Here is a 25,151-nt window from a genome sequence, read left to right on the forward strand (position 1 = left end):
CCTCCAAGCTGCTCCATGCCTCCAAGGTGTTGGCTGGGAAAAGGCAATGAATGGCTATGGCCTATTTGCTTTCTCCAGGCCTCTTCCATCAGCTTTTTGGCTGAAAACCACTCCCTTTTCCCTGCTCTTGCAACTGCTCTACGCCTTTAACCAGGAACTGGCTGTCTGGGGTGGGCTGTCGCACTTGGCTGTGGGGCAGAGGCTGAGAGCCCATTCCTGGCCCAGGCTGGCACCTGCAGCTGCACTCAGCTAGCCACCAGTGCTGGATGTGATGCTGGCCACAGGGCTGGGCAAGGGACAGCACTCACACCTCACCCCAAAGCCTTGTGCAGTCACTGCCAGTGCTCTGATGCCTTTACTTCTCAGTGCCCTTTTCTTCTCCATTGAGCCAGTAACTTAGAAGCATACAAGATATTTTTAGACCTAACTTAGAAGTGCTTCAGGTCTGCATTAGGGTGACTCAGCTGCCAGTGCTGTTTACTTTAGTTTTACAATCAAACTGGGCAATTACAGCCCTGAACAGCTTTTAGAGTCTGCATTTCCTTGTCATGCTGTCAGAGTTTGCAGGCAGCGCTGTCTATAAAGCACTTTGCACACCCAGGTACGTGTCTGAAGGTTTTCTAAAGCAGATGGAGAATAAAGCCCGGGGCTGTCACACCTCTTTCCTCTGTCTGCTTGTAAAAGCACCTTGCTGTGCCCTTGGTAACACTGCCTCATTGCCAGAGGAGCCGGCACGCTCTGCTGGGGATGCTCCCCACGATGACAGCTCACGAAGGATTGCTGCAGGATTTGGGTCACGGCCGGAGCACAGGGTGCCATTTTCTCCCTAATGAAAGTCTCTCTCACAGCTTTTTCCTTTCAGAGGAAGAAATCTTTGCAGCTCACAGAGCCATTTGTACTGGTTTAATGATGCTCAAGACATTTATCCTGGGGAAGAGTTCTGCCTGAGCTCCCTGTTTACTTCAAACCCAGTTATTTATAACAACCTTTCCTCCAGTTCTTGAATCCTTCACCTGCACGAACATCTCCTCTAGATCATCTTTATTGAATACAGTTAAGTGTAGCTCATGGGGTTATTGAATTATAGGCATGAACTTGGCAAAATGAGATAAATCACTCACATATTAGCCTCTCTCTATTAAACACATCTCACCCAGAGGCATTTTTCCATAAAACAGTAACTATATATCAAGCATTTGAATATTTGAAGCAGCTAAGGCAGGCTTCTCCCAGCAAGAAGACACACAACAGGAATGTAGCAGCCCTCTCTGAAGGATGTTTTACTGCCTAAAATATTTATTAGAAATAGCACCCTCTGTGTGAGGCTTGATCAGTAAGAGCCTGAGAGGCTGTATTTGCTCTGATTTGTATCAGATTCTCTTCCATGCAGTGTGGCACTAAGTGGAGATGAGCGCTGGCAACCACCCGGCCCTGACACCCACCTCTGCCCAGCCCCTGGCACAGCAGGGACAGTGCCCTCCCTGGGCTCACTCCCCAGTGGGCCCCTGCCAGGCACCAGCTCGAGAGGGACATTTTGGGAACGAGGGGAGCTTGATTTGGGCAGGAGCAGCACTAGGAAATGTTGATGCCATCTGGGAATGCAAAGGGGACTCAGCTGCGGGCTCAGCCCCCGGCATGGGGGGGAACAGCAGGTCCTGGTACTGCCCCGGGTCCTGGTACTGCCCAGCCCCAAACCACGTCACTGCCTGCTCGCCCTGCAGCACCCTTGCATTCATGCCCCTCCAAAATACCTCAAAATATTGGTTTGCTTTTCTCTCCAGGTAGGTTTCATTCTGGCACAACTTTTAACTTCTTTTACCGTGGCCTCAGCTTTGGTATTTTCAGAGTCCATGGTAAATCCATGTGTAACCTTTCCTGCTCCATGGTTTGATGTGTCTCAGGTTTTAAGGGGATTTTCTTCCCCTCCCTGTGTGACTTGGAAGCCTGAGGGGGTGTGTGGTGCTTTATTTGGGAGATCCTGATCCCCAACTGCATCTGCTGCAAGCAATTGATGCTGTAAGATTTTCAGATCAGAAGACTAACTGAAATACCAATGGAAAAAAAATATGCATATATACAGTAATCTGCCCTGATACATCACTGTGAAGATCAATAACCTCTCAGGACAGGCCATGTTCTGCATCATTGCTCCTTATGCACAGGATTTTTTTCTGAATATTAATCCAGAAGAAATTAATATTAATTAATTAGTATTGTTCTTGGATATTAACATTTTATAAATAATTAGCATAATCAAGATCTTATTTCCTGGCATTACTAAGAATTACACAACAATCAGCAAAGATGTATTTGTAACCTCATGGAGCATAAACTACCCTGTTTGTATACTACTGTTTAAGGTGCTGCTGTCAAGGAAAGTAATTTTTACAATCCATTAATGAGGTTCCAGCCAGTGAAAATGGTTTTCAGTGTGGATGTTTAACTCTTTTCTCTGGAAATACCTTTTATTAAGGAATAACCTCCTGCAGATTCAATAATAGTGATGACATCTCTATATTCCAGTGTCCTCTGGGGAGGACACCGGGGCTTCTCTGCCCCATTTTGCAATGTTCTGTATAGAAAGGCAGAGGAAACAAAAGCTGCACCCCCTTCTGCTGCCTGTGGCCCTGCACTCTGCAGGACTGAACCCCAGGAGCGGCCCCTGTGGCTGCAGCACGCCTGGGCTGCCGTGCACAGTGGGGTCGGTCACTGCCCCTGGGCACGGGTGTACAGTGTGCTGGAACCAAACCAGGAGCAGCTCCCCTTTTGTGGCCTTTTGTTCAAACTGCAGGTTTGTAACACCCACTTTGTCCTCCAAATCCAGATTCCAGATTGGCTTTTCCTCATTCCTTTGAGGCATGTGCATGTTGCTGGTTTATGGACACTGCATGGTGCAGCATAGGTTACTCCATTAAAACATGAAACTCTGAGATTCCATTCCTTCTTGTTCCCAGTGAACTGGATTTCATACTTTTTATTCACTATTTTAAAGAAAACACCATCAGATGGAAAAGTGTGACAGATAAGCTTTCATGATAATGTTTTATGTTGATCTATTTTCCCTGCATTCTTTCCTGGTGGAAACGAGAATCTCCTGTAAACACAATCAATCTCCTGTAAACACAACCCAGTGTGTGGTTCATTAGAGCAGTGGTTTGGCACCTTTGTCACCAACTTACCCCATGACTGTCTCACTGTCCACACACTTGGGATGCTGCACTCATTGATGTTTCGTGGGCCTGGGCACAGCAATAAATCCCCAGGGGGCTGGACACAGGATTGCAGATCCCGGCAGACACTGGAAGCAACGTGAGGAACCAGGTGTTGAGTAAGGCAGCTGCAGGACGTGAGCTGGGCTCCTCCCACAGCCCATTAGATCTGCCTTGAGTGCCCACACGCTCTGCAACTTTTCAGTCGGACAAAAGCAGGTTTTCCAGCACAGGAAGAAATGTCCCTTCCATGGGTCCCCACAGCATCCCGGGCCATTGATGTCCTGCTGAGCCCAGGGCACCAGACCAGCCAGCCTGACTGACCAGCATGTCATTGCCCACAGCCACCACCTTCCCTCCTCCCCTCAGACCTGCACAGCACTGCCTGAGCCTCCCCTCTCCTCCTCCTCCTGGGGAGCTGGAGAAGCGTGTGATGGCAAATGACAGTCTCACCTCTTCACCCATGGAATGGGAGCTGGATGAGATCTGATCAAGCAGCTGCTCGTCAGTCCTGAGCATTGTCTGCCCATCACTCAGGAGCCACAGGCTGCCCTGTGTCACAAGTCCCCGCAGGGTTCTCCCAGCAAGGCCTCCAAAGACACTGAGGGGATTTTCAAACCAGCTGGTTCTGTCTGGTGTGCAAGTAAATTACGCAGCTGTATTGCATACCTGTGTGGCTGGTGGCAGTGGAATATATTTTAGGAGTTTATACAGGGATTTCCTGGGCTGGGATATCACATTCCTTTCACCTTTTCTTGGTCTGAAAGCAAGATGGGGCAGAGCACCAGAGCAAAGCAGGTGCAGAGGATATCAGGAGTGCCCAAGCTGTGTATGAGCTGTATGCACTGAGCTGAGCACACCTCAAAACAAACCCCCCCTCCCGTAAGGATCATTGCTGGCAGCCAAATGCAGGATTTATCCCCAAAGAATCCTTCTTCACAGTTTGGTGAGTATCTCCACATTCTGATCTACAGGAGCACATGGCTGAAGCAGTTGTGAAGAATGCCAAACACGATCCTACTGTCTCCCCTGCCCAGAGCACAAACTCACTAAGGTGGAGCCTGGCTAATGTACGAACTTCACAGGTCCCTGAGTACACCTGAGAAACACTAGAAACAGAAACAGAATTTTTATTTTAAAAAGTGATCAATAAGAGCAGCTCTTAGCAAGCCTGGCCAGCCAAATACTAAAGGCAACCCTGCATAGACCAATACAGGACATGGTCAGATTTTGGCACAGTGGGTCAGAGAATGAATGAGCTCCCATGAAAGACAGGTGCTCTTTACATCTCAGGGCAAGACAATACCTGTGGCCCTTCTCAGTGTAATCATGGGCCTTCTATAAGCATCTGCTCAAGGGCTTTTCACCTCTGTCTCAGCCCTCCTGTAAGCACTGTCTGTACACAAATCCCTACTTCACCTCCCTCAGATGCTGCATTCCATCTGTACCTAACGGGGCGGCAGAGGCGGCTGCGCTTCGCTCGCTCTGGGTGACACACTGTGCAAGTTCACAGCCCCACAAACATTAAACAAAGCCTTGCTCCAAGGATATGGCAGCCTTCCCACATCCCCAGCTGAGCAAATGGAAACACTTCCCAAAAGCACATGTCGTAAAGGCTGTCCTTGGTGGCTCTGTGGGCTCAGGGCTATGTGCCACAGTGTGCTGAGCAGCTGAAGTAACAACCACCCCTGCACCCACCCTTCCACCACCTGCCCTGGCCCAGGGCACTACCCAGTCCACTTAGGTAGGTCCAGAAATGAGAAGGGATAGTTAAATTCAGGGATAATTAAACTCCTTGAGAGCCAAGGAAAGGCACCCTAACCCTGGCAGGCTGAAAAGTGCTTTTCAACATCTTGTGACATGGGAGCTTTCAGAGCAGTGATGGAGCTCATCCAGATTCCCATCCTGGGCTGGAGCTGGCATGTATCACCCCAGGGCAATGGCTTCATTAACATCAGTGCCAGTGCCCAGTTCTCCAGCACAGGATCCCTGCAAGTACAGACAGTCCTCCGGAGACTTGCTCCTGCCATCACTGAAGCCAACCACCAAGATAAAGGCTGCCTGAAATCCTTGAGGAGAGGAACTTATCACGAGAGACCTGGTGGAAACAGCAGCAGCTGTGTTTCTGTTTTGCTTTCAAAGGGTAAGCACCTTTTTCTCTCCCTATCCTACTGTTGGAGTACAGTTTGTACATCCCATCATTCAGATGTCTGACAAATTATTTCACAGAGTGTTCTTTATCCATAGCTGTGACAAGCAAATTACACTGATTTAGGCTCATCTACCTTGGTCTCCAGGGAAGCTGGATATTAAACTCTCTCAGAACTGGCAGCCTGAAGCACTGTCACCGCTCAGCCTGAAGGAAGATGCTGGGATGGCTTCCCTACTCAACAAAAAAAGGCTGTACTTGGGGGAGGAACTAAAATATGATGAAGGGACCACGACATTACTCATTCTTTCTACAGAAATGAGGCTCATCTTAGCCACAGCAACAATATTTACTCCAAATAGCAGGTCTGCAACTTCACCCCTGGCTCCAAGAAAACTATGTGTCTTTTCTTGCTGACACACAGTAAGTCCTATGAGATCCTGCAGGCTCCATTGGTGGCAGCCAAAGTGCCTAATCATGCCCATAAAATGATCAACAGGCACCAGGCATGAAAGGCAGAGATCACTGGTGGCCTTTCAGTGAAGCCAGAAGAGGGTGTGCCCAGCAGTGGCTTCAGAATAAAGGAATCATAGAATATCCTGAGTTGGGACTCACAAGGACCATCAAAGCCCAGCTCCTGGCCCTGTACAGAACAACCCCAAAACTCACAGCACATAACTGAGAGCATTATCCAAGTCCTTGAGCTCTGGCAGGCTTAGTGCCATGGCCATTTCTCTGGAAAACCTGTTCCACTATCCAGCAACCCTCTGGATGAAGAATCTTCTCCTAATATCCAGCCTAAACCTCCCCTAAAAAAAAAAGCTAAAAGGAAACCTGAACACTGGCCCACCCCTCAACTGGGCATTGCTTGGGCACTGCCATGGGCAACTCAGTGAGTGCACTATTTTGCTATTTACATATATATATGAACAGGAAAGAACAGGACAAAACCAATCTTCTAGTTCTTCCTTCTAGGAAGGTGGGACTGCTCCTCCCAGCACTAATGCTGAAACCCTCTTCAAAAGGGATCAGTGCAAAAGTTATTTATTTCTTCTAAAAGCAGCTGGGTCTTTATTTGGTATGATAAATGCAGAGCTGCCACAGGCCAGGCTTGCTGAGAGTGCCAAGGTTAAGGTGCAATGGCACATTTATCCTCACAATCAAGCTAAGCTTGTAGCCCATTTTCAACATAAGCCTACTCTAGCAAAACAATTTGTCCTTTAATCACAGCAACAAAGGCTCCCAGACTCCAGCTATTTTAAATGCACTCAGATGGGTCCAGATAATTGTTGGTGAGTAAGGAAAAGCTTTGAAGTTCTTGAATGCAGTAACAAAAGCTGAGCCATGTGAGGAAAGAGGCATGGCTGGCAGGCTGGCTGCTATCTCCTCACAGGAATTTGTAACTCTTCTATTAAACCCTTCTCAAAAGTGCTTTCTTCTCCTCCCCTCTCTGTAACCCTCATGTAAAAGCCCCAGCAAGAGCATAACAACAGGATTAATGTTTTTATACAGTTCAGGAAAGCAATTTAGAGCCTTGCCCTCAGTATTCCTAAAGCCAGTATTAAAAAGCTTATTTGATGCAGAAGATCCCTTAAAATTATCATGAATATGATGTGATTGACCTTATCTACAATACAGAATCATACTCTGTCTTTGAGGTACCAGAGGTTTTACCAAGCATTGAAAAACCTTTTCTTTCCAAAGTCCTAGAGAAAAAAATCTCAAGGACCTCCTAACAAATGACGAGATGACAGAGACATCAGTACAAGTCAAATATTAGGATTTTACTTCCCTGTTTGTTCATGTAATCTGCAATATATCTACTAAAAATGAGAACACAAGTGAATGAAATTGAGAGTAGCAGGCTATTCAAAACTAAATGCAGAATCAATTTAGTTTTATTATAATTATTTGATAAGCTGCATCTTTATCTCAAATACATTCTTAATAAGAAAATTAAATTCAAGCATAAACTAATGGCAAGAGCACCTTTTGTCAACTGGATGCATTTCCTTTTGCAAAAATGAAACTGAAGCAGGCCTGCTACTTTTCAACTGCAGACATCACAATATAGTGGTATCAAATAAAGTCTGCTATTACATTAATAATACTATCTATTATGCATTGATATGAATATACATCAATAGGAAACAAAAATCTGGGCCAACAGCATTTTAGCAAAAAAAAAGTTACTCTTGGCACCATCTGAGTACTTGGGAACAGCCTGGACAATACTAAACAGGCAAACTTAAAGCCTATATATATAAATTAAGAATAAAAACTGAAAATGCTTTCACTTGAAAAGCAAACCAAAAAGTTTAATGCACTCCCACATATACATTAATGTGTTTCAGAAACAAAGACAGATTTTGACATCTTTTATGTCAAAATTAAGAGGGCATCATACAGTATCACAAAAGCAGCATAAATTCTGCACTCAGATTTTCTTCTTTAGTTTTAAGCCTTCTGAATACTTGAGCCTGTAGTCCATCCAGTCAAGCAGTTTAATCTTCACTTCAAACATGGTTTGCCTTTCAGGCAGACTAACGATTTGGGTTTTGTTTTGCCCCCCACTGGCATCTCAGTGCATGGAGATGAATCACACCAGTTGATATTCACACTACATGAAGCACCTGCAGAAAAATATCCGGCGTGTATTGCATATATTTATGTCAAAATCATGGTGTGGTATTACCTACCAAAATAAGAATGAGCTACAGAAACCTCAGAAGAACATCCAGACAGGAATGCTTCTGGATTTTGTAGATGATAAGGAACTGTCTGATCTAGGAAATGTCACTAGGAATAAACCCACTTTTAGAGTATCTCCAGCTCATCAGCTACATGAACAGAACAGGAGTAATGCCCTTTTTTTCCTGCTGTTTAAAAGAAAAATTATCTTTCTCACCAAATAATGGAAGCCTGCCTTGCAAGAAAAATTCCTGCTGAATGCTGTTTCTCAGAACACAACCTGATATAGATGTATGAATGGGGGAGCAGGGGGTTTTCAATGATGAAAAGGAATACAGGCAAAGGTCATAATGCAGATTTATGAAAAATAAATTTATTACATAACACCTTGTTTTAACAATGTTTGATTTTTTTTTTTTACTCAGAATACTTGTGTCATTCATGTAAAATAGTTTGATACAGTACATTGTATGTAAGTTTTTCCTCATAAATTCTAAGGCTCTCCTAACATCTTGTTCCTCTGCAGTAGGAATGGCACCCCTAAACAACGTGTGAACATTAAAAAAAAAAAAAACAAACAAACTGAACAAAATTTAAAACCCACTACACCAAGCTGGTTCTCAAAAATCATGACAAAATATCTGAATGGATGCCGCACCTTTTTAGGAAATATCATTCATGCTTTTTTAATCCCAAAGCATGCTCACAAATCATTAACACCAACAGGAAAAAAATAAAACACTGTCTATGACAATCATTTTAGTTTGTTTGCTGAACCAAACATGTTTATATCAATGACAACATACTTATTTAACTATCAAATAGCAGCTTTAATACCAGTCAAGTCATAGATTTCAAAACAAAAACAAAAACTTATGTTGGAAATAAATCTTTGGGACGCTTGTAATTGCTGGGAAAAAATGCAAACGCTTCCATGTTCTTAAAAAAATCTCATCGTAGCAATCATGTCGGTCATAAAACATCGATCTAGCTGAAAAATGAACCAACCCACAAAAGTCACTAAAAATAAATGTCTATCAAAACTGTCTGAGAGTTACGGTTAGTTTGCTTTTTTGCCATGGTAACATATACTGTATGCTTCAAGTACCAGTTCAAAGATGTCGCGTACTACCGGTCAGATGAAGTTGTTACATCAAGAGAATTCACCACATACGACAACAAAAATGCTTGCCCCTAGCACATTTCACAGCCTCACCTGCTACAGACTGTCACTGAAAAAAATGCATCGCTCAGTCTGAACCATGTCAAGTAAACTACAGAAGTAGCATATCCACAACACAAACCGTGCTAGCACTTCCTTTTCAAGTCTAACCCCAAGACCAGGTACAAGGTGGGAGCCCGGCGCCGTGGCGGGACGGTGGGAGGTGTGGTTGTACAGTACATTCTGCGGCCCAGGGCGGGCTCCGGCTGCGGCTCAGTACCGGTGCGTCTGGTGCGAGTACTGCGGCGGCTGCTGGGAGGTAGCTGAGTAGCCCATGCTGCTCTGGGGCTGCGATGTGCTTGGTCCGGGGTTGGGGTAGGCAGCATGGGGGTTGGAACGCTGCAGGGGGGAAGCACAGACACACAGCCCTTCGTAACACGGACACGGAGAGACGGTTTCGCCTACTGACTCCTTTCCTCAAGAGGCACCCAGCACACACAGTCTCAAAGCAGCTGCACTTCCAGGCTTTGTTCCACTTTGATTACAGCAGGTAACAGACATCAGGAATACCAGATAAGAAAGTGAGACCTGCCAGCCTTCTGCTATCTACCCTAATGGGAATCTTCACCCATCACAGTCAAACCTCCAGCCAACCCTCCAGATGGCTACTGTGCACCTGCACGTGACACTGGGCTACCACCACTCATGGCAGTGGTTTTCTCCACTTCCTCCCATCTCCTAGCAGGAAAGCAGGCTGGAGTGGAGGTCCAGGTGAGGCATCTTACTGCTGATGAACCGCTCTGCCTTATTCTGGAGATTTTCACACATAGAGGATATACTTGCTACCCTTCTGTGTAACCACAGGCTGACAGTACTGTGGCTGGGCTAAGGTGTCATCCATCAGCAGCCTTAAAATGCTCAAAAGAGAGTTTAAGGACAACAGTGACATGTTCCTCAGTGGAACCAGATATTTCAGGCAAAAATGTCCTTAGTTTGTGGCTTGGAAGGTTCAGGTGGGACACTGGAGGAGGGACCACCAAGGAGCCAGTACAGCACTGGAAGAACCTGCCCATAGAGTCTGTGAGGGCTCTCTCTCTATGAAGGCTTTTAAGACTCAACAAAGCCATGCTAACCTGAGTGAGAACTACCAACAGCCCTGCTCCAAGTGGGAGACTTGGCTAAATGGTTTCCAGAGGTGCCTTTCAACCAGCATTCCCACAATTATTTGAGTGGAACATTCATCATTGCAAGAAGCTCTCCACAAACCAGGAACTGCCTACTTCAATTTTAACCTAAAAGTTATTATTTACTGATAATGTGTTATAAAGGAAAGAAGGACAGCCTGTGAGAATTTCAGTAAGTATCTGACCACTTAGTAGCACTGAACATTTCATTAAATTAACACAATTTCAGTACATTACTGTGCTGGTTTACATCCACATTAAGGTTTACATGCCCTCACAAACTTTGGAGCATTTAGAAACTGTGTAGCTTCTGAATTCTTGATATCACAGGACATACTATGTTTTTTAGGAAAAGCTGCTCCTAGAAGAGGTCTGGAAACTTCTAAAAAGTAACTATTCCAGGATTAGGGCATTGCTACTGACACCTGAATAGAAAAAAACTGTGGTGAACCAACAGCCTGAGAAAGTAAAATATTAAGTCACAACATAAAACAAAAACCTTAATTTTTTCTTGTACAGCATTTAGAACAGAAGCTATACCCAGGAAGCTGAGATGATGGCAGAAATAAAAAAGGCATATCCTATTTGTTAACACACACTCACAGGACTGAGCTAACACCTCTAGAGAAAAGGGGGAGAAATGGCTGGACCAGCACTTCATGTCAGTGGGAGCAAACCAGCACTGCTGATCCACACCGTTAGCACAGTGACTGAACTTTGCTGACATTTGCCTTCAGCCTTGAGAGGAACACTGAGGCACTCATCAACAGAAGGGTCACAGCTCGGGGTCACCCTTCTCCATGTTACAAATACAGGATATACTTCAAATAGCAAATGCTGGTTCTGCCCGTGTGTGGCTCCTGTGTGTAGGAAACTGTCACAAGTTTAACATCTAAAACTGACCACTCATTTCAGTTGGAAAAGACTCCCTGCATCCTGACTTCTAAAACAGATCTTATTTTAAGACAGAGGCAATGAAAAATCAGATTCCTTCATGCCACCCAGAGCAACAAATGGCTTTTGTTTAAGAAAAAAAGTAAATATCCAGTCCTTTCTAAATACCATTAAGCACCCAGAGGGTTATCCCAAGCAAAAGCTCAGGGTAGTGGAATTGCTCCAGCCTGCTTAATCACATTGCCTTTGGGAGTGTCACATTGCAGATTTAAACAAGGAGGCAAGTCTGTGTGCCATGTGTCTACTATTTTTATGCATGGCAGAAAAGGATATGAGGTCAATGTGCCCTGCAGAGAGTGATTTGACTTCTGAGTGAATGCAGAAACTGTCTTAGTGTGCCTTGCCCAGGAGATGGCAATCCTTCTTCACAAGCTTTATATGGGGAATTTGAGCAAATCAAATGAAGAACAAAGGAACAGGTGTTTGATTAAAACAGAGGGCTGTATTGTAATGGTTTTTTTTCCCTCTCCTCAAGCTGCTGGATCAGAAGCAAAAAATGTGAGGAATTTTTTTCAGGGAGATCTGAAACCATCAGTGGGAAACTCTTAACTGCTTTTGTTCTAGTGCTGGCAAGTTCAGGTCTCCTCTCTTTGATTATCATGTTTTCCAGACACCTTAATCAGAACAAATCTACGGACTGTCTCTTTGCAAGGCTAGGGGTAAAAGGATATATTTTTTTGAAAACCAGGCATTTTCCCTCCTAGAGAGACAGCAGAAAGACTGGTCAGGAGTAGTCAAGTTAGCAGTAAGAGCTCCTGAGACAGAAAAGCAGCAGTTATCATTATTTTAAGGGAGAAGTATTCTGAAATTGTTTTTGTTAACAAGGGCTGTCCCCAGCTGTAATCCCAGGATGGATATCTGTGAATGCAAAAATTCTGATGGGCATGAACTGAAAACAAACCAATGCCAATTCTGGCCAAGCAATTTGATTCCTCTTACTTGTCAGCCAGCAAACCTCAGCTCTGGCTCACAAAACTGGGAGCTGAAGTTAATTCAAAACGCCCCAATGCAGCAGCAAAATGAGGTGAAGGGCATGTAAATAGGGCATGTAAATGGGGCTCCCTGACACAGTACACACAAGCTCTGAATCAGCCTCCTTAGACGTGTAGTTTACGGCTGCATTTGCCTTCTGCTCTGTGTGTGTTTTTAAGAAGTGGAAGAAAGAGCCAATTAAAAGGCCAAAAAAGCAATTGACTGCAGCTTGCCAGGTTGAAAGGGATGAAACTCCTGTAAGTGTGCTTGTGATGGATAATCCTACTAAAAGATGGCATTTATACTTAGAGGCACCTTACCCTGCAGAACGATAGTTAAGGCTCACCACTGTCTCAAACAGCTCTAAAAATGTATATTGTTCAAGGAGAATGACTTGCAAACTGATGTGTTAGTGATGTCCTGGGATAAACTGAACAAAGGCACTTGGTGACTACATGAAAGTCTCACAATAAAGCTCCTGAAAATGATCTTATTTTACATTTTTGTAGTACTTTCAAGTTTTGGCCAATGCTGAGAGTACACAGATTTAGGTAAGGATGAAGGTAATGCCCCCCAGGCAGCTTCTGAGGCTATCTGGTTCTCTGAGGAACAAACTCTGAAACACAAGATTTCAAAGCCCACTGGTGCTTCATGGAGAAGCTGTATCAAACTGAAAGGCAACTTGACAGCAGCAGCTTTACTGACTCTGTTTTTAACTCTCCCCACGTTTTGCTACAGACTGTAAGCCCAGCTAAGTGGGTTTCCATTATCAGGGTCTCACATTTACACAGCAACCTTTAAATTAACTCAAAACACTGCCAGTAGTTTCCAACTTCCCCACCCTTTGGTTTCATCCAAGACTGTCTGGTCCCCTGTACCGTGCATTCCATGCAAACCAGTATGTAATGGTCAGTTCCTGCAGGCTAACACTTCCAGCAGCATGCCTCCTCTTGAAATCCCCTATTCCCTAGGCTGGCAAAAATCTGCTGTTCTCTAACTGCTCTTGTGAATCATTTGAAGTCTTCTCTGCTCCTCTTTTTATAACTTCTAAGCTTGTATTAACCAAAGGTTCTGTCCTTGACTCTCTTCTCCCCCATCTCCAGCAGTAGGCTTATCCAAACCCAAAAACTCAGGTGTCATTTGCTGGGATGACAAAGATATTCTTATACTCCATGCTCTGATTTCTTAATGTCTGACCACAAGCTCAAATGCAGGAAGGCCAGAACACATTTTTCATGTTTTCCACAAGTGCTTTTTCCCAATGTGCCTCCTCATCTTCCTCACTCATTGACTGCCACCACCTCACCTGTCTTCAGATCTGCAATATTTGGCTTACTCAACCTGGAATCTCCCTTGATCTTCAAATGAGATTATGACAGCATCATGCCAAGTCTTTGTCATCCAAAACACTGTTTCCACATCCATTAACCGACTAAAACACTTGTTCAGATTCTTATTTCACAGCTTTTTACTGCAACATCCTGCCTCCTACCATTGCAGGTTTGTTCAAGCAAGAAATGGCATTTTTAGGTGATACAGAACACAGCATAACAGGCTCCTGGTCCATAACCATTAGCATTCCCTAATATGAAGGGAATTGGTAGTAACTCTAATAATGTCTGATCCTAATTCCCTTACTGCTAACCTAAAGAACATCAGGATATTAACAAATCATCAACTAAATGAATAAAAAAAGGGCAAAAATTAACAATTAATACAGTGACATTTACAAAATTACTTTTTCAGTTTGAAGAAACACTGCTCTAAACATGAAAAAAAATTACACAATATGTGAATAAAACAAAATACCTGATAGTCTGAGGTCATAATAAGTCCACCTGAGGTAGTGGTAGGAGGAACAACTCTCACTTTTTTCAGTGGGGGTCCCTGTGTGTGACTGTTGTCTTGGTTCCCTGGATGACCAGTTCCATTAGTATGGTTATTGCCCTGCTGCTGCTGCTGGTTCTTCTCAATTGTTTGAACACAAAGAAAAAATTCAACTCAAAAACAGTACATGAAATAACATAAAATCAGGAAATAGTGTAAAAGCCAGTGAAACATGATGATACTGTTCTTCTAGTACTTACTTTGTCTCCTTTATCATCTGGTTCTTCTTCTGTTAAAAATTCTCGTTTTGGGTAAGGGATTTGACAACCTGCAAAAACACTGTCCCCCAGAAAAGTCTATTTATCACTGTATTAGAACAGAAGGGTAAGACCTGTAAGATTCACACTTTACCCATGATAGTTTCAAGCTGCCTAAGCCATCATTTCATACCTGTAACTAAGGGAGAAGTTTTCCCTGACTGACTATCACCATATTCTAAACTTTGCAAAAACATAATCATTTTTACATACTCGATTTCAATGTTCATTTGACTCTTACACACTAACTTAAGCTCCCAGTAATTTTTTTGTTGGTCCATCACTTGTTAGGTATCCACAAGGGCACAAAGAGCTATCTCACTTATAGCTATTCTGTAATTCACAGTTTCAGGACTAACTATAAATATTCCTGGAAACTTCACTGACTATTAAAAAAAAAAAAAAAACAACTGGAAAAAAGTTTAAAAGTAACTAGAAATTTCACCTGTCAACTCATACCTCACAGTCCACATGGATTTGCTACTTCTAGTGCAAGCTAATATTTACCTGCCCTTCATCAGTAGAATGTATTTATAATAAAGTCTCTGTACACCTGTTAGCAACACTCACTGTGCATTCACATTAAAACGTCAACCTAAATTTGAGAAAAATGCCAAACACTATCCTAAAAGCAGTTTCTGCAACAGGCAATTGTTTGCATGACTTTAAATCACAGAGAAAGTTCAGGAAATGCTATAAATAATCCAGCAGGCTTTCGTGAAATAATTTCATTTTTAATTAATTCCTTATAAGTATACATATTTTATAAATTCTTCCCTACATAAGAGCAGAGAATCACAGACAGGATGCACTAATAGCTTTCCTAAAAGGGTGTACAGTCATGCTCTTCTCTGGCTAGCCTTTTGGAAGAAGGGCTTAATTTTTAATGAAATCATTCACTGTCCATAAATTCTCTCCCTTTTGTAAATCCGCCTGTGCAAACAAAACAGAGGAGTGTCTACAGAAAATGGATTTAAGTTGTTAAGGATGACAGCACAGAGACACAGACTTGACTTTCCCCACCCAGTGAATTTACAACAAAGGCTAAGACAAAAATGTAAACTAATTAGAGACTGTCATCTGGCATTCTGAGGCAGAGAAGCGGACCTGCGGGCACTTAGCAGTTGTCTACCAAGATCTGTAGCATGCATAATCAACCTGTCAGTGAGTAACAAGATTAGTGCTGCAACTAATAGGATCAAAGTTCCATAAAGCAAGAGATTAATAAAAATGCTACTTAATTTTAAAAACCACGAATGGCATTTTAGTGGTTATAGCTCTCTTCGGTTGTTAGCCAGTATTTAGCTCAATATTCACAAACATACTTCGGGCAGAGAGAAGGCACAGCTCTAAAGCATCTCTGAATGCACTGATAGGTTAATAAACTGACCACTTACTCGGATGTGGGAAGAGGATCTTCCAAGAAGTAAGGATCCTGCATAGCCTGTTCTGAGGTAATTCTCTTTATTGGATCCATAGTGAGCAATTTCTGAAGCTGAAAAGAAAAAAAAAAAAAAAGAAAAAAGAAAGAAAAAAACACCTTTACATTACCAAAACCATTTATAGAAACTTCACTGTATTCCTGAAAGTTAGGATGATACAAATGTGTGTGAACTCAAAAGCCTAACCATAAATGGCATACCCACATTCTTCTGCCCTGTTAAAATAGTAACTTCATTTCCTATCAAAGGACACCTATTTTCACTTGCAAAGACCAGGACATTCAGTTCCAGTCACCAGTGTTCTATCAAAACCATTCAAAAAGTTTCCACAATGTACTAGCACCTTTAATCACAAAATAATTTGGGTTGCAAGGGTCCTTTCAAGGTCAATTAGTCCAGCCCCCTGCCATGGGCAGGGACATCTTTAACTAGACCAGGTTACTCAGCACCTTGTCCAGCCTGACCTTGAACACTTCCAATGGTGGGGCATCCTGAAAGTGTTTGTGCAACACGTTCCAGTGCCTCATCACTCTCTGAATAAAGAATTTCTTCCTAATGTCCAATCTAAATCTACCTTCCTTCATTAAAAAGCCATTATCTCTTGTTCTATCAAAAGAATGTTCCTCTCCAGCTTTCTTGGAGACTCTCTTCCAAGTACTAAAAGGTGTTATAAGGTCTTGTGGGAGCCTCCTCTTCTCCAGGCTGAACAAGCCCTGCTCTCTGAGCCTGTCTTCAGAGGAGAGGTGCTCCAGACCTCTGATCACCTTTATGGTCCTCCTCTGGACACAACACCCCAGACGAGGCCTTGTGAACTAGGAACACCAGACCATAACTATTTTATTTAGCTCTAGTGCTGAGTTGCAGCGATGCATTCTTAAACTACATGGTTTTTATTCAAAAAGTCTGCTGTACATGCAGATACTTCTCTCCATCCACCCTAGCAGCTGTGTGGAATACAGCTGTGCTGGGCAAGCAACATGAGATAACCTTCAGATACCACACAGAAAAATAGTGAGTTTTCATGTTTCAACAATACAATGAACTGTCCAAAGCAAAACTACACCATGACATATCATCCAAGACTTTATGACAAATGCTTCACTTTTAACCTGCAGTGTGTATTTTTAAACAAGAAAATACTATGTAAATAAAATTAATTTACATTTCCTACTCATGCTTTTTATAGGATTCATACATTTCACCTTTTTAAAAAGATTCAGTATCATGATTTAAGTCTGAACTGGTCTTCTTTCACTAGGAGAAATTCATAACTACATGTGAGAATTCATAACTGCAATGCAAATCTCTATACTTCAAAAGCTGAGGTTGAGAAAGTACATTTCCCTCCTCAGCCTTCAGTTTTGACAGCATGGTTGAAACTCGATAACTACGAATTACCACCATCAATTCAGTTTTGTTTTTCACATCATCCACAAGAACTCACAGCTCTCTGAGTCTACATGAAGTTTTTATAGAATAGCATGCTGAACAAGCCAATTCTTACTCTCTCAAAAAGCATTGCCAAGAGCCAGAAAAGGAAAAGGCAAAACATGACAAAGAACTGCCAACACACTGAAAAACACAAATGAAAAGCACTGCAAAATACTAGCATAGTTTGTGATGACTGGATTCTAGAGCTGTCCATTACAGGATGACAAGTCTTGGTCATAATCAGCCATACAAAAAGAAATCAAAATGACTGTGCAACCATTATCCACCCAGGGGATCAAAACTTCAGGTCTGCCCCCTTGTACAGATGCCACACAGAAGTGAACATTCTATATATTATTACAAATATTTTCTATTTTAAAAACTGCTTGACGTAAAGATCACCTGACTAAATGACACAATAAATATGCAGTAAACTTCATATATCATCTATTGATGGGACAATCATTACAGCTTATATGGACCAAAGTAACCACAGGGATGATCAAAAAAAATCAGGCATATAGGAATTTTTAAAAGTAAACTATTGAAAGTATGCAAAGCAGCAAAATGAACAAGGATTGCAGCAACACTGCAAATGTAACTACAGGCTAACACAACTATAACACAACTTCAAGAACAAAAACTTCAGAATTACTTGTTAGTGAACCTAATCCAGTGAATGAAACTCAGAATCATTTTACCCATTTGAGAAGATACTTCATCAATGTGAGAAGATAGTGATTTTGCAATTGTCAGAGTGCAGAGTATCAGTTATTCCTAAATTTATTTATAAAGTTAGTTACATTGGACTTGACACTAGCTCAACTCTTACTTGAAACAACTGTAACATATATAAGGGATTTTTTTATGTCTGCAGGAACTTACCAAGTGGAATGCCTTACTATCTGGTTTAACTTTGTGTTTTTCCATATATTTGATAAGGCTGCAGTTGGTATACCTAGAAAAGTAAACAGAAGTGATATTTCTAATATGCAAAACATTGATACTGCAAAGTTTTCCTGGTAGTCACAAAACATATTAATAAGGACAGTTTAGTCTCCCTGCAAACCCAATAAGCAGGGAAAAACCACAACTATCAACACCAAAGATTGCTTAAGAGAACTGCAGAAAGGCATGTTTCCCTCACATCCTTATAAAAGGGTATAATACCCACACCAAAAGCACACTTGGAACCCAGAGTGTGCAGACAGCAAACTATCAACTGGATTTAAACAGCCTGGTAGCAATTTTACTACTATACTGTTTGATTCTGTGTATTTCTCATGGCAGTGAAGATATAAAATAAGCTCATCTGAATGCTCTCCTGCAACCTACAGGTTGCTACAAGAACATTCACGTATTTACTTTTTGAAGAGAAGCTGAAAAAGAAGGTTTCTAAATGGTTGCAATAACATGGCAGATACAAGAAATGCCTGTAACTATACAGCCCCAAATGCCTCACCATAGAAATCAGGCAATGGGGTGGCATTTTAAGTGCAGGTATTAGCCTGTGGCAATGTGACAGCAAAGCTGAAGGGCATTTTCCTCTTCAGTCACTGTAAGCTACCCTAGACACCAAACCTGACAATTATACCCACTGTTTGCTGGAAATGGTGTAAGGTTACCAGACGCCTTTTAAGCAGCTATTACAGAAAATCACTGCCAGTACCTCAGATTTGGGAACAGCTGTGCTTTGACACACTGTGCTTTGCAAACTGCAGAGCTGCTTGGGGTCTTACTGGCATGACCTGTTTCAAAGCTGCCACCCTTACCCTTTACAGCCTCTGGTACACACCACTTCAACAGGCCAAGTTCACCATTATGAAACAACTTTATTTTTCATAATCCAAGTCATAACAATTTCATAGTCCTTGTTTGGCATCTACATAGAAAACAACTCAAACTTCAGAAATTTAGTGTAGGAAAGAGATATAAAATAAGCTTTATTAAGAAAGCTCAACCCAGACTTACGTGTTTCTCCGGAAATCTTTCATTAAGGTTGAATGTTCTGGCATCTTTTTTATGTCTTCCCAGTCTTTATCTGCAAAGCAGTATTAATTATTTTTTCCCTTTCTCTCTGAGTAAAACAAAGCATTTCCAAGTATCTCCACAGCCTTGATATTTGTTTTTTTAAATTCTACTTCTCTAACCTTGTAGTCTTATGCCTTTGTACTCCCTAGCTCCTACTCCTTCATCATCTCTTCACAATAAATCATACCAAAACCTAAGAGGTTCCAGCTGTGTGCTGATTAACTCAAGAATTTTGAAAAAAGATGCCAGCTACAGTGGGCAAAAAACAATGCTGAAGAAAAACACATCAGGCTTGAGCTTGAACCCTTCAGGACTGTTACTTAATTTATTTTGACACAGCTGTGATCTCAGGACAGGAGTACACAGACCTCCAGCAAACCCGGTCTCCTTCTAACGGATTGTCTGTTCTGACAGCACTTTTAGTAACAAGAAACTGCCCAGAGGTACTTCAGCAAAGTAAAATATACTGCTATTAAACAAAAAGTTAAGAAAAAGTAAAGTATGCACACTCAAAATGAAGAATAATTCACCTCAAAGTAGACCAAGCCTAAAATGGATTTTAAAATAAAACAAAAAATTCACTACCAGCACCTAACTTCAAATGTGTTAAGCTCCAACTCTTGAAAAAGCTCTGTGGCCAACTAATTTGGTTCAATTCAAATATTTACTAAATCTGATCACTACTGCAGAACACTTAGTTTAAGTGACAATTAAAATGCAAAAAAATGCTGCAATTGAAGGAAAAGCATTTCTTGAAAAAACCAAAGAACTCCAAAGGTCAAACACAGACCATTAGAAAGGATTCATTAATCCAATCAGAAAACCAAAATGAGAGTATGATCTACTTATATAAGCTATACAGAACCAATGTAAAACCCAAATGAACTAAGAAAAGTATAACAGGGTAAATTTCTAGTTCAAAAGCAGAAGGGGACAGTATTGCTCAAAGAAGCAAAACTAAGGAGACAATATGCAAAGGCAACATTTCCATGAATCTCACAGATCAATACAGAAGCAATGAAGCACGTACACACACAAAAAAAGGCAAAAGCAAAAATAACAGCATGTTTAATAACAAAATTCTAGAACCAACACAAACATATAGACCACAAAAGTCATGTGAAAGGAAGAGGCAAGTTCAGGAAAAAAAAACCAAACAATTAATAGTGGAGCAGGGAACACAAGCAGTGAGGAGAAAGATAAACAAAAAGTTTAAAACAAAAATAAGGCCCCTGTTACTCTGACTCCTGCAATCATGTGAACACTAGAAGACAAAGTATTAACTGAAAAAACAAGGCAGCCTGCATAAAAACAAAGTGTGACCAACACTGAGGGGAAAATGCAACAAGTGATATTCCCACTATAATTTGTTTTGGTTCATACAACCAGTTCTTGGAAGAAAGAAATTTTTTCTATACCACCAGCTTTCCACCAGGTGTCGGGGGGGGGTATTAATACCCTCCATTTACTTCCAAATGCTACATTTAATTTGGCATGAGCTAAACAAATGCATAATATTCACTAAATGTATATATTTTTTGCCTGGATCATAAATCATCAGTCACCTTGCAAATCAATAATTAGTACTGAAGCAATGTAGAAATATTCCTTCTCATTTTTAATCACCCAGCATTAAATACACTCTTTTAAAATAATACAGCATTGGTATATGTATACACAAAGATAACCTATCATCAATAAAAGGGAACATACCTAATTTGACCATTGGATTCTAGATCTATAACTCATGAAATAAAGATTGTGTTTGAACAGCTTTGCTGCTTTGATCAGCTGCCACCTTCATATGCAAAGAAAGCAATATGGATATCTTTCTTTGAACAGCAGTGATAAAAAAAACAGTATGTACCTGCAGGAAATCCCATTACATTGAATATTCTGTCCAGCTGGTCATGGTGATAAGGATTACTAGTTTTGATATCTTCTTGTCGACAATGGAATATTGGCTCTGATGTTAGCAGCTCTGCAAATATACACCCTATGGCCCAAATATCTTTAAAAAAGGAGAATAGAAATAAAAAGAACAACAAATGAATCTTTCCAAAACCATCTGGATGAGGTAGAATGTTAGTGTTTAGCTTATCAGAGATAAGGTCAAGTTTCTACTTTGTAGAAGTGCAATACTTCCTCAACTTTTTCTTTTAGCTTTGAATGGAGGTACCCAATTCAGAAACTACAGAGGAGCTGAGAGAAGAGCATACGAGTTTTTGTGGGGGTTTTGAAGTGTAGTTACCATTTAACATTGTAAAAAATTATTCTGGTTAAGAATAAAAGTGAAGGAAACTACTGGGATAATGGTCAACACACAAAACACCAAGAAAGTAAAGCCAACCGGCATCTTGTCCTTTCAGTGCCACATTGTCCTGATCAAGAAATGTGCAATTGCTCATCAGCCAAGTTTAAGTAGTAAATGACCCCAAAAATACAAGCTGAAAAGTAATGGTGTTGGTAAAAACCAAATAACATCTTGAAAGAGAGTAACACACAAATTGCTACAAGCCCACACACCTCACAACTTTTCCAAAACATTCATTAAAAAAAAAAAAAACCCAAACCCCACAACCTTTCTCTTTTCACTGTTGCTTTCCTATCTAATATTCAGATCTCCTGAATCTTCCCAGTTGTTTTCTCAATTCTTTCCTAGTATATACAAACACAATTTTAAACTCAAAGTGGTGCTACACTGAGCCTTGAATGAACAAGGTCATAAACAAGGACAAAAGCAAATAATGCAAACAGCATAACTCCATTACTCAGTGTTTGTACACAGTAATTTTTTATCTACATTGAAAAAACTGTGCACTAAAGGCTATGACTGCCCATGCAGTTTCACACACTGCCATCAGAAGAAACAGCAGTAAAGTGAGAGAACATGAAAATACAACAAATTAAGCAGTTTGAAGGAACATAAACAAATTTATCTGATCTATAAAAGAAACACAGTATTAACAGAAAAGAAAACAAGAATACATTTAAGGCATAAACATGAGAATTGCTGACAGAAACACAGACAGGATCTTTAAAAAAAAACAAAACAAAACAAGAAAAAAAGACTGAGTTCTGAGGAAGACTGTCAGGTTACAGAAACAACACAGCATGCTGACATACAACCTCCATGTCTGTGCAAAGTGGAGTAGCTGCCAGGGAAGTTACTTGCTCCCAGAACTGGTTGCCAGCCTTTAACACATCTTTTAAACCAGGCAGCAAGAGAAATCTTCCCAGTGCTTTTCCCTACAGTCTCTCTCTCTTCCATAGCAAAGCTGATCAATGCAGTAGAAGTGAATCTAATCTCCCTCCAGTTTGCTGCTGGGCTGCTCCCCTTATACAGCCCACAAAAGCTCTGGCCATCTGTCAGCTGTCTTTTTCAAAGACACAGAGAGGCTAAAATGCAGCTTAATTTTACATTTTAGCTTCAGTGCAGCCACTATATTTTCCATTCTGTACATTCTTTATTGCATATCTTTATTACACTAGGTAATAACCTCTGCAATAAATTTAATGCACTGTGCCTCAAAGTCATCCCAATATGAATTCTACTAGCAGTTCAAAGATGCTTCCATATTTTTATAGCCTCTAACAGCATTTATGAAAGTCCTGTGTGAAAGCCACAAACTTAGATTGCATTGCAGGGCATTTGGAGATAAAACCCAGCAATATATTTCATTTCTATATATAGCCTGAGACCCCAGGAAACTAATCAATTTGTCAAACATTAATGTTTCTTCAAGAAACAAGGAACATACCTTTAACTCAGCTACAGTCCTTTGAACAATTTATCAAAGCTTTAATATTTGGGTACAGTTTTCATAAAGAACAAAACAGTACATTTTTGTCCAATTTACTTACCAATAGCTTTGGTATAATGCCTTGCTCCAAGAAGCAACTCTGGAGCTCGATACCAGAAGGTTACAACTACTGGATCCAAGTCTGCTAAAGGCTTCAGAGGTGAATTAAATAATCGGGCAAAGCCCATGTCAGCTGCAAAATTCAAAGAGAGACGCTTTAAAATTTGAGGGAAACTAATAATCTTTTTTTTATGAACAAACTGATTGAGTTTACTTGTTAGCACTATCATCATTCCTAAATAAAATGCAAAGGCAGACTGTAGCAGATATGAACTCTCTGAGCAGATTTTCTTTCTGTAGAAGTTACTGGATGGCATCACCTATGGAGTATATCATTATAAATCATTACTAACATGAGTCATTTACAACAATGAATTAACCATTGTTCTGAAGAAGTGCATCAACTCCTCAGGACACTGGTAAATCCTGACTCATTTTACCTGATGTTCTCTGGCAAAATATTCCCATTATTACAGGATGTTTTTTCACAAAGCAGCAATTTTTAAAGCAAGCAAAATGCAGATTCTGCAAAGGTTAGAATGATTTATAATACATACGTGTACATGACAAAATCTCCCTCTTCATGGAGTTAGCTGTGGCAAGACTTCCTTCACACAAAAACAGCACCTAAGCCTAACAGCATCTGCCTCCTTGCTGATTTTCTATCAAGATGCATTTCCAATACCAATATATCAGTGCTGAATACCATTCAGGCTATGATTTTAAAATTTTGGTTGTGGGCATTATATCATTAAAAACTGCTTTCTAAAATTTGTAGCGTACAACTGCCTAGGAAGTTGTCTGAACAACTAAATATAAGTCATACAGGAAAAAATGGGCAGAGACTAAAATGTACAGCTTCTCCCATGAAATTGCTTTCCTGACCCACCAACCCCCGAATCCCAAGACAGAGTGACTCTCTCATGTAGGGATATTCATATGCTGAGAAAAACTTGAATGAAATGAGATGAGTAGCTACCCTGAAGGAAAGGACCTACATGCTATGGCCCAATGAGGAAACACTGCAGTGTAAATATAGGTCTCTAACTTGACTACACAATCCTTAATTATTTTTTCATATGCATTCCTATTTATGATTGCTTTAAGGCATTTAAAAAGAGAAACATTTTACAGTTTTCTACATTAAAATATCAATTACTCAAAATTGGTCAAGTCACTAATAACTATGAATAACGAGGAAAATTGTTGGCAGAAAGTGAATTTATGACCCAAAGTGACACAAAAAGACTATAAAAATTATTTTAAGTTAAAATACCAGTTATGTATTTTTTAGAAAAATTAGTTACACTGGAAAAGTGGAAGCCCTTGGTATGTGTATAACTTCTGCATTCTTTTATGGCTGTGGCAATCTTAAGAAAATAAGAAAAAGAAAATCTACATTTTGATAACACACTTCAAAATCCAAAGTTCCCCTCCCTCTTTCCCTGCTGGGAATGGATGGCTCAGAGGACTGGTGGCCCAATACAGAATCTTTCACCTGTCCATTAAAGGAGTCTGACTTAATTTAGTTGTTTACTAAGTTATTCTCAAATTAATTCAAAACGATGAATTAAGAAATAAATGGGTGGTCTATGTGCAATTACTAGCAAGTAGTTGTGTACAGCAAATATCACCACCACTGTCAAAAGTGAGTCCAGAGGATGACCTATGTGCTCTGTTTTGGAAGAAACCCTCCTGAAGAGTAAGGTAATATGAAGAAATTTTCCCTTCTGTTGTCCGTGCTGTACCTGTTTTCTATGCAGAGCTCAATCCCTACTGCCAACCTTAAAAGCTCAGAAAGGCATTAGAAACTTTCAGAGTAGGATCTGCAGAAACATTCAACCCTGGCCCATCACTCCTTGGATTCCACAGGACAAGGGAAGGCCTAGAGCAGCACTGAATGCTCCCAGAAAATCCTA

General features: G+C 41.0%; 1 protein-coding gene across 4 annotated transcripts in view; it reads right to left on the reverse strand.

Moving 5' to 3' along the window:
* Nucleotides 1–8,441: 8,441 nt before the first annotated feature.
* CDK8 (cyclin dependent kinase 8) overlaps nucleotides 8,442–25,151 on the reverse strand; it is a 68,941-nt gene continuing 52,231 nt past the window's right edge. For 2 of the 4 annotated variants that reach the window (XM_058018657.1, XM_058018660.1), the window contains 8 exons: nucleotides 23,234–23,365; nucleotides 21,237–21,380; nucleotides 19,310–19,379; nucleotides 18,224–18,296; nucleotides 15,863–15,960; nucleotides 14,409–14,487; nucleotides 14,131–14,289; nucleotides 8,442–9,610 (listed from right to left, as the gene is read on the reverse strand). In XM_058018657.1, coding sequence (XP_057874640.1) covers nucleotides 9,485–9,610; nucleotides 14,131–14,289; nucleotides 14,409–14,487; nucleotides 15,863–15,960; nucleotides 18,224–18,296; nucleotides 19,310–19,379; nucleotides 21,237–21,380; nucleotides 23,234–23,365 — 881 coding nt within the window. In that variant the 3' untranslated portion in view covers nucleotides 8,442–9,484. The remainder of the gene's footprint in view (nucleotides 9,611–14,130; nucleotides 14,290–14,408; nucleotides 14,488–15,862; nucleotides 15,961–18,223; nucleotides 18,297–19,309; nucleotides 19,380–21,236; nucleotides 21,381–23,233; nucleotides 23,366–25,151) is intronic. The other 2 variants (XM_058018658.1, XM_058018659.1) reach the window with 2 other exon arrangements.

Source organism: Melospiza georgiana, chromosome 2, assembly GCF_028018845.1.
Source record: "Melospiza georgiana isolate bMelGeo1 chromosome 2, bMelGeo1.pri, whole genome shotgun sequence".
In the NCBI taxonomy this organism is placed as follows: Eukaryota; Metazoa; Chordata; class Aves; order Passeriformes; family Passerellidae; genus Melospiza; species Melospiza georgiana.